Raw genomic sequence first — 16,269 nt, 5'->3', positions numbered from 1 at the left:
ACAAAAGAGAGCTGGTGTGCTGCATGAATCTCAATAAAATAACAAAGAGGTGAGTACTCGGGGAGGATGCAGGTCCTGTACAAGCTGTGTTACCTGTTACTCTGTTACCTGCGGTAGCTGCTAGTGCTGGTTCCCTGGGGGAAGAGCCGCGCCTCGCCCCTCCTGCAGCCACCGCAGCTGATCGCTGCTCACAAAAAACATTTACAGAGGCTTTCCCGGCCCCTTCTGCAACAGAAAAGGGCATCTCTGAAGCAACGTAATGAGGTAAGTGGCCAAAAAGTTCCAGCCAACCACAGAATATTGGTACTTGGCTTTAATTAACCTTTAAGCTAAACAGCGATTACCACGTTCTTGTGCAGAGTACATCAGTTCCTCCTGTTCCAGTGAACACGACAAAGCATCTGTATTGCACAAGGTGAAAGCATAGTTAAGCTGTTACCAACAGAAAAGAATTTGCTGGGGTTTGTGGGGGGTTTTGATACTCTCCCCTCTTCTCAGCTTCAAGGGCACATTTTTTTTATTGCCAAGTTGCAGGTGGCAATTCATAGATCAGCCCAAGTTCAACAAAAAGGCTCAAGCAGATGGTTACAGCGAGACGGGTCTCACTGGCTCCACTGCTGCCAGGTCCCCACCTAGGGGCATTCAGGGTGACGCCTGAGCAAAGGCTACAGCAGGGCAGGATGGGTGCTACGGTGAGGGGAGGAACTGCCGCCCCTCTGCTACTGCTTGTAAGCCTGACCCGTGGTGGCAGAGGTATTTAACTTTTCAGCTCACAGGTAAGAGGCTACAGCCCCCTCGCCCAGGATTTTCAGGCCTGCCTTGCCCTCTGCCACACGCCTCCAGCGTGGCAGCCACAGGCTCGAGTGTGTAACAGCACCAGCACAGTAACACAGGAATGACTTTGGGGGGGAAACAAAAAAAAAAAACCACCAAAAGAAAAACCACCACCAAACAACTGGTGTAGCCCAAGTTGGTTTTGCAATGCTTTTATTACTGTATATATTAACATTGTTTTGGATAGTATGTAGCAGGCATCTTGACATTTAAGTTCATTTGTGCACTTCTCTGAAGGGAAGATGTTTTACCCTCAATACACCTCCTGGTTCACTTCCTGATCTTAGCGGCACTCACTACTCCTACTGCTCCCGCTCTCGAGGAGGAGCAAGTCACATTATATAATGAATTATACCAACAAGCACATCTCTAATAGAAAGCACATCACTTTATTGTGAAGGTCTCAAGTGGAAGAGTTCAACTTAACCATGACAATACTTTATGTATTACAATTGCCTGTTGATTTATGCAACTATGTTGAAGAAAGCTGTTAGCCAAAGTCACCCCCCCCCCAAAAAAAAAAAATCAGAGGATATTTGCACCAGTTTTAGTTTATACCTCACAACATACCTAGGCTATATTTTTACTATCACAGGGCGTATTTGCTACTAGGGGAATGTTACATGGTCTTTCAAACATGAGACTATTTACAGAATAGGCTGAACATTTGAGTTTAGATAAAGCTGAACAATTTTACATGTATAGGAAGTGTTATAGGCTAGCTTTCCTGTGGCTTTTAGCTAGACATCAGGCACTAATGATTTGATTAGCTCTGTACAAAGAATCACACTGTCCAAAACCTCTTGGCTGCTGGTTAGTTCCAAATTGTTCAAGATAGCGCCTACTTTGAGCAACAGTCTGTTGCGGGGCCTTGGTGTCCCCGTGTCATCCTTCCGATGCCTCTGTGTAACAGAATAGAAGCTAAGCTGTTGCACTAAGTCAGAAGTACTGGTTAGAAGAGGATGGAATTAACAGTATATAGAAAAGACATAATATACTGGTAGAAAGTTGTACCACCTCAAGGCTACACCGAATTCATTCCTGCTAGGGAAATACTGCTCTCTCCCCCACTACGCAAAGCTGACAGAAATTCCCTCCGTAGAGTCCTTGAGCAATAAATTAAGTTCCGAGGCTAAGTGAGGGAACTGTTGTACATTCAGAGTGCATTATGCCTCCACCAGCAGTGGCTGGGCCTTCCTGGTACAGCCTACGTGCCTCAAGCACCACGACACCGCGGTCTCTTAAGCCATAGTCACTAGTTTTAGTTGCAGGGAAGGTCTCTGGTTACTAGGGCTGAGCGCCGTGGCTGCACACAGGGATGTCTGTGCACAATGCGAGCCTGATTTCCCCCTTAGCCATACAAAGTAAGACAATATTTATCACCATACAGTTTGATATTACTTCCAATAAGTACAATATTTATTAAACATTTCTTCAGTTTTGTTACATATTGTGCAACAAATTACAATATTCTGCAGCCACAAATTATATGCAGAGTATGAAGAAACTATTAATCAGATAGTGTGATCTTTCCATTTATAATTCTACAAGAAGGAACTAGCAAATCAGATCTTACATATATCTTACTTAATTTTATGCATGGAAAGTGACAGACACTGTTGTGCTGTTTGATACAAAATGGCTAAACTTCATCTTCAGAAGACTAAACCTGACATCTAAACATGCCAATAGAAACATCAAAACAAAAATACATCCTAACCAACCACAGGAAACAGTCTGGTATCAGGAAAAGCAACAAGGATAGCACGTTTATAAACCAGCACACAAAGGTTTAAAACAGTTCTGAAAATGAAGTTAGCTGTCTTGAGTCAAGGGAATAAAAAAAGTCAGTATTGACCATTTACAATCTCTGACCTTTGTGGAGACGGTAAGAATCTGTTGTAGTGCAGCTACATACAGTACAATTCAGGCAATTTTTTTTTTTCACTTGGGTTCAGATTGCAAATTCATTGTTGTGAGACAAAAGGGGGGAGGCAAGTTTTAGCAGCAACCTCCACTAGACTGCTTGACTGGAGTGCTCTGAATTTTAACATTGGACTTCTCTGCACCACCAGCTGTCGCTCCCGGACCCATTCGTTTTTTAATCTCGGCAGCCATGGTCATGAAAGACTGTTCTACATTTGTGGCATTCTTTGCACTGGTTTCCAAAAACGGAATTCCAAGAGAATCTGCAAATTCCTGCAAACCGAGAAACAGTGAACAGTGAGCTCATACGCCGGTTCATGCCTCACCTCGTTTCCTGGTGTGCTGCTGCATCAGCCATGAGTTCCTAGACCACCCCCCTACTCCCAAACCGCAGCCTGACGGCGACTCGTGCTGCAGGGTGTCATGGAACTGCTCACACCTGCCTTGGCATCCGTGTACCACGACACTTCCCTGCATTAGAACTTAATCAAGTGCATTACAATCCAGACCAGGCACTCAACCAAACACATCGGTATCAACATACCTTTGCTGTTGTATAGTCTACTACTTTCTTTGTGGTCAGATCACATTTGTTCCCCACCAACAACTTGTTGACGTTTTCACTGGCATAACGGTCTATCTCCTGCAGCCATTGTTTTACATTATTGAAAGACTCCTAGGAGATAAGAGAACTGTAAGCAAGACCCTTAACCAAGGGGAAAGCTCCGCTCTATTCAGTAACAACCAGGGAAGAATATGAAGCAGCGTACTGATCAGTGCCACTCACAGCCACAACAGAACTCACTCAACAGGACCCTCGGTTGCCTACGACAGGCGAGTCAACATGGCCCGTGGAGCTCCTTCGCCCCTGCTCCAAGCCCCACACAATCAGCCCTGTGCCGCACTCCCCCCCATGATTTTTCCCTGCTCCACATCTTGAATAGTTAAGAACTTCCACCACCTGGGACTCTCTCTCCTCCTGCAGCAGAGATAAGGCACAGCACACAGCTGAAACTAGAAGAATCCCAGGCACTTGCAAAACACCAGGTATCAAGTGCAAACCACATCACTGCAGAGATGCTGGAACGATCTTTGACTGCAGAAATGCAGAACTGATACTCAAGTTCACAACTGAACCCGATTGTTGTTCTCCTATTAATTCAGGAAACTCTACACTTCCTAAGAGTCCCTCAAACATGACAACTGTACCAGTAATCTTCAGAGATTCTTTCACAGAAAACACTGGCTCAGTTGTATCCTGCACACATGCTGGCAATTTTCTGTTTCAAAAGCCAGTTTTATCGTAGACCAAAGTTCAAGTACATTCACAAATCTTTCAACAACTTCCACCAGTAACTCAAACTCCTGCTACCAAAGGCAGGGTGAGAAGTATTCACATAGAACAAGCAACTACATGCCCAGCAAGCTTTAGGTTAAGCCTAAGATACAACTGCTTTAGAGCCAGCAATCCCACTGCTCCTTTTATTTCTGTTTAGGCTCCAACCAGAGACTAAACACATACATTTGGCTTGATAAACCTTAACGCAGCCTAACACAGTCACTGTCAACTTAAGAAGTGCCAAGTGGTTAAATTCCTGGTTTTATTTACTTTATCAGCCTAACATATGCCACCTGGAGAAACTCTCCAGGCACAGGTTCAACACTTACCTGATCTGTAACATCATACACAACTATGATGCCATGAGCACCTCTATAGTAACTGGAAGTGATGGTTCGAAACCTCTCCTGTCCTGCCGTGTCCCACTACAAGAAAAGCAACAGGATCAGTTACTGCAACATAGCTGCGCCAGTGTTACACGTTAGCTTCCAGAAATACAGCTCAGCTGATCAGCCATCCAACCACAAGCACATCCAAGTTCAGCTACGGAACTGTCTCTTCAAGGTATTTTAACTGAGAAGAACGACACTTCAGTAGGTGCTTTTCAGGAAGCGCTCATTCGTTTGGTTTCAGACAAGTGTAGTCAAGAGATCTCACAGAGGAAAACATTAAGCAATTTTGACCCACAAAGAAGCCATGGTTCAGTGGTCAGAAGAACAAACACCAGCCAGGGATTGAAAACCTGCTAGGCATAAGGTCAGAGAAACACAGGTCTATAACTTGACCGCTCCTTTCAACCTCCTTGCTACAGGAGCAGGAGCAGAGGTATTTAAAGGCAACATTCCTCTTCAGAGGGTGAAGTGCAACAACTCAAACCAAACCTGGTTCCCTCCTCCTGCCAGGAGAGCTAAGGAGGGACATGACATGCTTGACCTCTCCTCCCATCAGGGCAGGAACAGCAGTCGCCCAAACATTCCTCTCCCTGGAGCCACATCAAGAACAGGGCCAGCCGCGTATTAAAAAAGTCACTCACAGACAGATTTCAGTAGCAACTGCATTCCTAGCGTGCTGCTCTGGACTCAGGACAGCTACATTAGAGTCTGCAGGCTCAGACTTCTGGCTGTAAACTGGACTCCTGCTCCACAGCACAGCCTGGAATCCCTGAGTCACTGCCTCCCAGTCCTGAGAGCCTTGGCTCGAGCTGGAAGCAGTGGCTGACAAGGATTGTGTGACCTTGCATAGATATTAGATTTCATTACACCAGTCACCCTTTTAGAGTGCTTCAAGATTAGAGGAAAGAACTGCCAAGCCTGCTCCCCTGCTTGCTCCGAGTGAAAGACCAGGAAACACTGCCCAGTGCTAAGGCAGGCCGGCCACTTACAAGTGTTTGTGTCAGTTTTTCCATTCAGGTCAACAAAAGCAGCAGCGCTAGACAGCGCAGTCTGCCACAAACAGCTGCTGCAGAAATTGGGCATCTCTGACAACTGTGGGATATTCTTGCACTTACACAAATCCTTGCTAAATACTGCAGAACTACACCAGTTTTGATACGACAGCAGTCCAGCACAGGATTCTACCCTTCTTCAGCTCCCAGCCCATAACCACCTTTTAACTACTTCAGCTTTCTTCTCTTCCCAGGAAAGAAGGTTCTAACAGGTCATTTCCTCGTTCAGGCAGATAGCCTTGATGAGCGCCCGTCTTTAAGGGCCAGGTCACGGGAAGTCTTGTAATCTTGTGAAAACTGCCTAGCCTCTTCTAACAGGGAAGATACCGCTTGTATTTTAATGATTAAAGTACAAAGATAATACCAATAGTTACGAATGTAATCCCATGCTTCAACAGATTAAAGTACCCAGGAGTTGAGAAATACTACTTACTATCTGAAGCTTGATTGTTTTCCCATCTAGTTCTATAGTTCTGATTTTGAAGTCCACACCAATCGTGCTGATGTAACTTTCTGTGTACGTGTCATCCTAGGAGAAAGAATGAACGTAAGTCAGGCCAGCTGCACCTCTCCTGCAGTCACCTACTGTGTCACACAACAGGCAGGCTGCCCCAGGCAGACAGAGGTAGGTGGCTCCCTGGCAAAACCACCTGATGATGCCCGGCGAAGTCCACTAGGTAGCTATATACTTTCACAGAATGCTTACTTCCCCCAAAAACCCACAAAGTTTTTTAAAAAACAGCTCAAACAACAAGATTTATGTTCCCAAAACCTAGTCAAAAAGCCTCTTTTCTGGAAATCCCACAGCGTTAAGTCCTTTTGAACTACAGTTTAAAAAAAGTCTTTCCTCAGGTTGGCAGATTGAAGAGCTACTTAGCATAAGCACAATGATCTTAAAATGCCTCAATTTTTATTTTCCTTCGATGATTTTTCAGCTGCTACCTACAAGTCAGAGGCTCTGTCTCAGTCACGCTCCACACCTGAACTTCAGACCCGCTGCTGGCACTGCTGGTTGCCAGGGCAGTTGAGAGCTACTGCTCGGGCACTTGCGTGAAGTCCGCTGTGCGCACAGGCTGCGGAGCAGGGGGAGGGGAACACAGCACTGGTCCAGCAGCTTGCACGGCCCTGGCCACAGCCTCCAGCGAGCCTGAAGGCACACAGGAAGCGCTGGATCAGTCCTTGCTACCTTCAGTGACTGCTAGCTTGCCAGCATGGAGGAAGTTTCTATTCCCAAAGTACCAGTAGGATAGAACTTCATGTAAAATGCACCACAAAAGGCTTTATGAAACCAACAGCTACCACAAAAGCAAGGGATTTCTTTTGGGTTGTGAATGGAAGACACCTTAGATAATACATCTGCCTGAGGGAACACGTGCAAGCAAGAATAAAGCATTGAGCCTTTCAGAATGACGTGACATTTATTTCCTTCACATTTCAATACTCGAAAGGGTATGTTTGAAAAGCCTGCTGGTGTTTAACCTACAAAAGGAAGAACACAGGTAAGCGAATGCTGTGGTAATACCTTATGTCAGGGTAACATAGCTCAGTTAGAAAGTCAAATTTCTAAAGGAAAAAGCTGAAGAAACACCAGATAACTGAGCACAAACTTAAGGTAGCTGTCAAAAAAGAAAAAGCTGGATTATTTGCAGGAAGCCAAAATTAGTTCCAAGGTATCTGCAAGAGAAGCAGGCTAGACTGATGCAGGAGTGCTGATCCAGCCCTGGTGTCGCTTCCAGACCACTGCCTCCAGTCCTGGGAGCAGAGCAGGTTACATTTTTCTAGTGTTCATGGTGGCTTTAGTGTCTCCCTGTCCTAACACTGCACCAACAGCAGCTGTAATGGCTTTAACTTGGGTGATGCTATTTGTACACACCAGACCATCATTCCACATTAACAACATGGAAGAGGCTCCTTCCAGAGGTGCCTAGAGCAACTGTTTAGGCTGTAAAACCGCTGCCATCATCCTGCAGCGGCATCAAACTCTAGTTTCTAAACTAATGCCCCATATTCTCCCATCCTTCCTCTCCTCCCATGTCAACATAAGGCTGCACTTTGGCAGATGTAGACAAGGAGTTCACTGGACTCCAGCTTTTTCTACTTAGAACTGTCAAATCCATTTTAACTTTTCCTGTCGACAGGAAAACTATAGCTTCTTGCACCAGACTTCAGCCACAGTGGCCCACCAGCAATTTTAACATTCATTATATACTCATTCACTAAAGAAAGCATAAGGCCTTATTATTCCTAGAGTATCATTTAAATTACTTCTCCCTCTGGCTAAGCAACTGGTAGGCTTTTTGAATGAAGATATCAAACTTCATCCGGCTGAAAATATTCAGATCAAGTAGTAACTGACACATTTGTATTCTTCATGCCTGAAGGCACACACCCCAGAATTCAAGTACATTCCTCCATCTTCAGTGTTCCATCACTAGTACAATGATGGAAGTTAAATTAAGATATCTTGTTCTCAAGTAACAGGAACATGAGAAACTTAACTGGACATGTTCTTTATGTTATTTCTGTATTACTCAAATACATTAGCTAGAAACACATGCAGAAGACAGGAGGGTTTTGCAATACTTCAATCATTCCTTGGTATATCAGACCCAGCAGACATCAGTCCTTCCAAGCAGTTCTTGTAGCACAGATGTTCTAGCTAAGTACCAGGTAGCTTTTTTTTTTTTTTATGTAAAGTTTTCAAGCATGATCACTTACTGCAAACCTAAGTAGAAGGCAAGATTTCCCAACACCGGAGTCTCCAATCAGAAGTAGCTTGAATAAATAGTCACTGCAGAAGGAAAAAAAAATAATTAAGTCACTTCATGAAAAACACTTCTTGAGAATCGTGCTCCTTATAGCTAGTATATTACCATGTTTGACAAGGGTAAATTAATTTACTAGGGAAATTACCTACAACTCCAAGCTTCTCTATCCAGTCTAGACACTCTCACAGTTTACTCAGTAAAAGCAGTAAGGCAGATGCTCTGAACGCAGCATTTTGGGGTAGAACAGTGCTTTCCTAGGAAGTTACCCTGGGGATATTAGCGTGACTATCAGCAAGAGTAACACAGTCCTATTTCAGCCCTTTGCGGTCTAGCCAAGATTAAAATCATGCTTCACAATTAAGTCACTCAACCAAACAATGAGGTTTGCGCTTAAGTAACACACAGAGGGCAGTAACAGCCAGCTGTCCACCAGAGCCATTATCTTCGCATCTTCTTTGAAGGCAAAAGGCTTGATTCCGCTGCCCGGCTTCACAAGTACCACGTAGCTGGCCAAAAGCAACCAATTCCTTCCTCACTTTAAGTTACCCAAACGTAAGCTCCAGCAGAACCCAACAGCACAACAACACAATTTAAGTGTACAACTTGTGAACACCAAGTTCAGTGGCCTGCTAAAGCAAAATGAACATCCACCCCACAACAGACTATTAATAGCTGACAGCGACCACACACTCCACTTGCCTTTCAGGAATTACAGCTAAAGCCACTGCCAGAGGAGGATTCATTCATCCTCTACAGGACATCAGGTGCAATATTAGTAATTCTCAAGTCATATCAGAAGAGGTGACAGTTTTTTTTTTGCTTCATGCTCCCAACACTGAGGGACCAAACTCAGCATCATCAACAACCAACTGACATACTTTAAAGAGTAGCAAAGACTTCACTGTTGACTAAGTATCAAGTTTTGTGTTAGTCATAAGACTAATGGGCCAGTTTAATACTAGAGACCACATAGCAAAGAACAAGCAACAACCGCCACTTACACAAGTTATTTTGCTTTGTATAGTACTAGATTAACCCATTCTAGGTTCGCAACTCCTCAGCCCCACAGTGCTCAGGATTGAGTCCAGTTCTTATTAACCACAGATTTAATTCTAGTCCCACTTAACCAAGCTAAGAAAGTACCATGTATGCAAATGCCTGAAATCAACCTTCCCCACCTATTATTCCCCAACATCACCACAGACTCTGGCTGGCAGGAATCCAGCCAGGAAACTGCATCCATCCCTAGCGCTAACAGCCAAGCAGATGGTCAACTGCCCCGCTTTTCACTGCTCCTGCCCAAACGCCTGCCATCTTGCCTAGTCCCAGGCTGCAAGAACATGCTCAACTGAAACCTTCATCAGCTCCTGCAGCACTTCTCTCAAGGCTACAGAGAAGTCAGTGGTAAATGTAGCAACTAATAAGCTGATCCTTAAAACGCAACCTTCCCCCACAGCGTAAAGCTAAAAGCACTCAAGGTATTAAAAAAGAAAATCGAGGTCAAAGGATGTCTAGCAGTTTACAGTCACAGAATTGCTATTCCACCTGTCAAGTCACACACTAACAACACAAGGCAAGATGGTTACCAACCCAAACTGTTAGGTGAGATAAGTTACATCACAACCCACATAACTGCTTCAAGATAGCTGAAGCATTTTTACTGACCAGAAGCATTACCACTGCCCGCAGTAACACTGGTGATGGCGGACAAGACAGCCTGTTCCTGACACTTGGGCCTCCCCATCAGGTGACACCAAAAATCACTCCGCACAGCCCGGAGCACTGCCTCCCTGTGTGCTTCAGAAGAACAGTTTTATATTTCCTGTGGCTCCACTTGCCAAAACGCCACCACAGCCACACCAATGAGCTAGTGCTTGAGCATGCACAGTTGTGGTTTATCACAAACCACCGCCGCCACCTCACACACACACACCCCTCGCCATGTTTTAAGCGTAAGGATCACTGAAAAAGGACTGTATCGACCAGTTTTACTGTTACCCTCAGCTAGGCAGCTCTGCTGCCTCTCCAACACCAACATCACCCGGGAACTGCTGCAAGGGGCTACCCAACAGCAGCTGTAGCAAGAGGCATTTAACATTCTTACCCCCACCAATAATTTAATTTCCCAAGACTAGTAGTGATACTGTATGTAACCTGGAGAGCAGGGTAAGGTACAACAGCTTTGAGACCTGGTCCACTGTTAAACCTACACCTTCTTCCCCAGGATCATGCATCAACTGAAGTCACAATTGCCTCAGCCTTCAAACAGCTCCTTCCTACTACAGCAGGGAATCTTGGTTTCAGTTCTCTGCAAAACCAGAATTTTCAGTGACCCTGAACTTGAATTATCACTTACAGTAAACACTAATACACTTGAAAGTACTAGAGCTTGCAGCATATCATAATCCCTTAGGAATGGTAACAGGAATATTGCCACTATATTGTCTTCACTAAAATTAGTAGGAAAAAAATTAATTCCTTCCTGGTGTAGGTAAGGCTTCAGTTATGAGTCTTAACGATTCACTTCAGAGCCTCCCCTTGCTTCCAAAGGGAATTCAGGTCCCCCCAGTCCCCAAACTTCAAGTACCTTGTTTTCCTCTGCTACTCTTAGTGCCAAGAACAGCTCCCAACCAGACCTACTCTGCCATTAAACCCTTTCCTGTTCAGAAGCAAACAAGAGCAGTAATAGTTTACACACAGCACTGCTGTTAATGCAACAAGAACCCAGAAGCCTTAAACACTGGGTCTGACAGCCTTGTTATTAAGACCCACCCTCACTTTGGGCTTCAGTATTTCTAGAAGAAAGTGACAACCCCAAGCTCATATGATTACTTCAGCATCCTGGCTCCCCCCCCCCCCCCCCCCAAAGTCCAGGCCACTGCCAGCCAGGGAACAGCCTCTACCTGAGTTAGCTGTCTCTTGACCCTGGAAATGGGTATTGTGCCACAAAAGCCTGGTTCTGGCACATAAGCTTAGATCTGCACCAATCTAGAGATAGTTTAAATAGGACTTTGCTATTTAGGTTTAAAGAAATTAAAATAATTCTACATTCCAATAACAGTGCCTTCCTTTCTAGGTCCAGCTGCTTTAGGACCTTTTAAGATACAGCAGGTGACTATATAGGGGCCCTAACCAAATGAGCAGTCTGTAACACATGGTGGGATGCTAGAGACAGCTCTCAGGATACAACAACAGTTTAAAACAAAAATGAAAACAACCTACAAAATTTCAGAAATCTATTTCTAGACTAAAACTACACTGCTAGAATATTTGTGTTAATGGGCTCAGCTGTAGCAGCGTGTCCAACAAGCCGTGCAGGTTAATTTTGCCTGTGAGGAGTCACAAAACCATTTCTGAAACCACTGAATTTTGCTCTTCCAACCTGAAGACTTAACTCATCAAATCTTCCAGTTCAGGGAGCCTTCATAAAGCAGGGTGAGCTATGCAGCATAGCCTTCTCCATGTTACTTAGAGTGTGAATTCAGATTTATCATTATATAAATAAATGGTGAGAAATAGTGTAAAGTCATACATAGCACCCATAAGAGCACACCAGAAGAATATGTGCAGGAGGGTAGGCAGGTACTGTCAGTAAGAGTGAAGCCTTCTAATCCTCCCCGTCAGGAAGAGGATATGGTCACTTTCTCTTGCCAAAGAGATAATGGATAAATACCTCAAGTTTAGTTGCCTCCTGCCAAAACAAAAAAAAACCAAAAAAACACACACCACGCCTCCGAAACAGCCCTGTCAAATTTTTGAGCAGTGAGGCAGCATCCTCCTGTTCCATGCATTTTCCATGAAGTAGTAAGCAAGTTCAGCAGAAGACCAGGAAGTCAAGTTTAGGACAGACCTGACCAAAGCCGTGTAGAACAAGGGACCTGTGGGCCTCTAAGCTACTGTTGTTTGTACAGGTGGGTAACGTGAGGATTTTTAAGTGTCAGGAAATTTTTGTGCCAAACCAAACAAGACTAGGTAGTCATCCACCCCCAACAAGGAACTGCGGGGATGTGTCTTAATCACTGATGTCAGCCACGAGTTTACTGTAAACAAGTACTCACAGCTGCCTCAAGCCCCGTCTCTGTTCTACCACCCAAGATATTTTGAAGAGGAGCAAGGAGCACTACTAGTCACTCTGATTACAGACTGGCTGTGTAGGTAAACAGAATCCAGAAGACATAATGCCACTTTGCATTGCAGACTGCTGTTTAAGGAAGTTAAGAACACAAACAATTTCAGATTATTCTAGCAGCTCAGAAGCTGTCAATTGTCACCTACTGAACACCATCATAGAAGACTGAACACCCCACACACCCTGGTATTCCCTAATACTTCTGACAAATGCAAAAAAACACAGATTTACCCCAAAAGCCACTTAATTTCCTCATCTCTCCTTGAAGGAGGCATCGATAACAAGATCCAGCCACTACAGAACATTGATCAAGATTTAATTCCTCTCAGCTGTTAGTTCACCCACCAGCATGTTTATGCTATTCAGCCTACTACTACACACAAGTTGCAGAAGGGGCAGGAAATGCCGAACCTGACACGATCCGAGTCACAACAGTCAATATTGACATTTTGCTCATTTAAACACCATAAGGCAGGGTGGAACACATCCCAGTGCTAGATAGGCAGGTGTTCTAAGAATTTAGCTTCCAAATGCTAGCACTAACCTCATCCATCCCTCTTCAGCCCCTGCACTCAAATGAAAAAGCACACTTAACTAGTTCACTATGCTGTCCCACAGCCCTCAAGCTTCATGGAAACTCTCAGAAGCGCACACGCTCCCCTTCAAACCCTTGCACCAGCAGCTTCTAATCCTGTAACTTTAACAGACAAACTGAAGGAGGCAGGACTTTTTATTAATCAATTTTTAACTAGCTATCCCACTGACCTCTGATAGAGTTCTGGCATGCCCAGGATGATTCAGGGCTACAGCCTGACTTGCAGCTGTGATAAGGAAGCCAGACTGTCACATAATAGACAAGGCACTTCTAAAAGGATAAACAGACATCTATATCTGTTACAGGTAACTAGAAGGAATAACCCAGTAAGTCTTATTCCTGGTTTAACATGGATCCAAGTACACACACTACTGTGACAGATATTTTCTGTCCGTCTCGCCACACCCTTCCCACCACCTAGCCTCATCCTGCAGACAACACTGGCAGGAAGTAGCCATTTAATACTACAAATTAATCTTAAACTGCAGCTTTTCCTCTGGTTGGTTTTTGTTTTGTTTGTTCCCCCCCCCCCAAAACTCAGCTGTCCTCACCACTAGGAATGAACACTCTTCACAGAGAATGAGTCTCCCTCAAAACATTCTCCCCATCTTCATAGCAGGCTTCAGTATCTCATCGCGGGCAGCTATGCTCTTCATGAGCTTAGAAAGCTGAGAGGCTTCAGGAAAGGAAAAAAGCCCCCCTTTGATCTGTTTCTGCACAGTGGTAGTTGCCTAACGCTTTTCTGGCAGTTTGACACTACAAAACCCACCAGTCCGCAAAGCAAACTCAAGTTGAATGCTGAGAGTCCTTACGACCACAGAAGCACCAACAATTTGTTGGTGCTTCACCCACAGGCTACCTCCAGCTACTGATTTGCCATTTCCCAAAACCACATGAGCAAGCTTGTTATGTCATCTTGCCAAGATGTAACTTGAGTTCCTGGCTGTACCTCTTTGCTTTCACCAACTCCCTTGCACTAGCTGATGACTACTTTGTCTTCTACTCCCATTTGCTCTTCAGGTGATTTTAATGGGCCCAGAGCACTTGCAACCATGCTGCCATAAGCAGGCAGCACAAAAGCCATGACCATGCAAATCAGCAGCCTCAGCTGTGTGGAAAGGCATGCTTTGAGGACAGAGGTAGTTGAAGTATCATCCATGAACAGAGACAATGGGTATCTAGAGCAGCAGTGTCATACCACACGTGCATTTCAACACCATAACTGCTTCCATTAAAGGGCACAGTGGCCTCATCGGCCCCCACTGGAGTGCCAGTAAAGCCAACGTCCATGGCAGAATCCTAAGAACACTCTTCAACACTAAACTGTTGAGAGTGCAGCAGCTGGTTTTTACAGCTCTTTTTAAACTAATCCCAAGTCTCTCCTCTTATTCGCTCAAAAAGGCCACGAGGTTTGTTGTCCCGACATCCTGGTGGGCCAGCCACTGCTCCTACAGTTGCCAGGATACAGACAACTACTGACCAGAGGGCTCAGCCACCCTTACTGCCCAGCAGCCCAATTAGAGAAAAAGGCCACAGTCACATCACGAGGGACAACGACCCTCAGAAAAAAAAAAAACTACAAAAACTATGCCATCACCAGGTTTTCTAGGCAAGTACTATTTCGGCTCAAGACAGCCCCAAGAGCATTTCATTATCAAGTCACAGCGTTGCAAAATCTACATAGGCAAGAAGTGTTTTGCAAGAGCCATGTGACACACACATGACTTGCAGCTAAAGTGAAGGGTGGACCTCCGACTACTAAGCTGCCAGCAGCAACCGGCCGGGAAGATCGGCTTTCACAAAGAGCTGGCTTTCCCCGGCACTTGTTGGAGCCCCACTGCATTCGCGAGGCCCCGGAAAAAGCCCCATCGAGCGCGCCCGTGTTTGCGGGGTGCCCGCAGCCGCCGCGGGGAGGGAGCCGGAGCCACGCGGGTCACCGGGCCCGTCGCGCCGGTTCACAGCGGGGACATCATTAAGTTTTCATACCCGCCCTTCCCACCCGCCCCCCCCCCACGCCTGTACCCGTCACCCCCCGCCCCCCGCGGACGGCGGCAGCAGGCCGAACGCCTGCCCTCGGCCCCACGGCCCCCCCGGTGCCCGGCGGCGGGCCGCCGGAAGCCCTCAGCCCTGCAGGCCCGGCCCTTCCCTCCCGCCCCCCACCGCCCGCGGCAGGCCCGGCGGCCTACTCCCCCCCCGCCTGCCCATCGCGGGGCAGCGGAGCCCGCGGCCGCAGCGAGGCCCCCGCCGCGGGCCGCACTCACTATTCGGGATTCATGCTGGACATGTCCGTGGGGCCCGCGGCCCGAGGGACGGCGAGCGCGCTCTGAGGGGGGGCGGTCGCGGCCTGGCACCTCCCGCCGCCGAGGCGGGCGCTCCGCGGATGCAGGCGTCCAACGGCTCCCGCCTCCTTCGCCCGGCGCTCGGCTCGGCCTACCCCTCCGCCGGCGCCCTGCCCGCTCCGCGGCCTCCGCGCTCGCTCCTCAGCCCAAAATGGCTGCCAGAGCCCAACCAGGAAACGGGGCGGCCTCTCGCCGAGCAGCGCTTACATGGCCGGGGGGCGGTGGCGGGGCACGCCGGGAAACCGAGTCCGCCACGGGGCCGCCGGGCTGCGCCGCCGCACTGAGGGACTCGCTTTCCCGACGGCCCCTGCGGCGGCTGCGGCGCATGCGCACGGCGCGGCCTTTCTTCCCCCGGCTCCGGCGGCTCGGCGCGGCGGGCGGCGCCGCGGATTGGCTGGGGAGGAGCCGGCTGGGGGTGACGTCGGCGGGCAGACGTGGCAGCCCGGGCCGGGAGGGGCGGGGCTGGGCCGGAGGGGCGGGGGCGGCCGGGGGGCGGGGGCGGGGCCGGGGCGGGGCGAGCCGCGCCCACCCGCGCCCGGGCCGCCCCTGCCCCGCTGCCCCGCTCCCCCGCCCGGGGCCGGGCGAGGGGGGAGACACCCCCCGCCTCGGGGTCCGCGTCTCGAGCGGGCGTTGGGCGCTGCACAGCGGCCCGGGGCCGGGGGGCGGAGGTGCCACCCCGCGGGCGGGGGCCAGGCCTGCGGCGTGGGCAGCGGGCAGGTGGCGGTGGGCAGCCCCCCCGGCGGCTGGCTCTTACCCGCTGCCGGGCGAGGGGTGACGGGAGGGGCTGCAATAACACCGGGACCCGCCGCGGGGCCCGGCAGCGCGGCAGCACCCGAACCAGAGCGGAGCGGCGCTGGGAGTCGCGCCCTTCCTTCTCCACCTGCATGAACAGGCA

At 47.9% G+C, this 16,269-nt stretch overlaps 1 protein-coding gene across 1 annotated transcript; it reads right to left on the bottom strand.

Moving 5' to 3' along the window:
* Positions 1 to 970: 970 nt before the first annotated feature.
* On the bottom strand, positions 971 to 15,550 carry RAB1A (RAB1A, member RAS oncogene family). The gene is made up of 6 exons (XM_040597227.1): positions 15,297 to 15,550; positions 8,262 to 8,334; positions 5,977 to 6,072; positions 4,429 to 4,524; positions 3,305 to 3,436; positions 971 to 3,033 (listed from the first exon to the last, which is right to left on the bottom strand). Exons 1-6 carry the CDS (start codon positions 15,317 to 15,319, stop codon positions 2,836 to 2,838), a joined length of 618 nt encoding a protein of 205 aa, XP_040453161.1. The 5' UTR covers positions 15,320 to 15,550; the 3' UTR covers positions 971 to 2,835.
* Positions 15,551 to 16,269: the final 719 nt, after the last annotated feature.

This window comes from Falco naumanni, chromosome 6 (assembly GCF_017639655.2).
Source record: "Falco naumanni isolate bFalNau1 chromosome 6, bFalNau1.pat, whole genome shotgun sequence".
NCBI lineage: Eukaryota > Metazoa > Chordata > Aves > Falconiformes > Falconidae > Falco > Falco naumanni.
The sequence above is the reverse complement of the archived record's forward strand: the minus strand, read 5'-3'. Positions and strand labels throughout refer to the sequence as shown.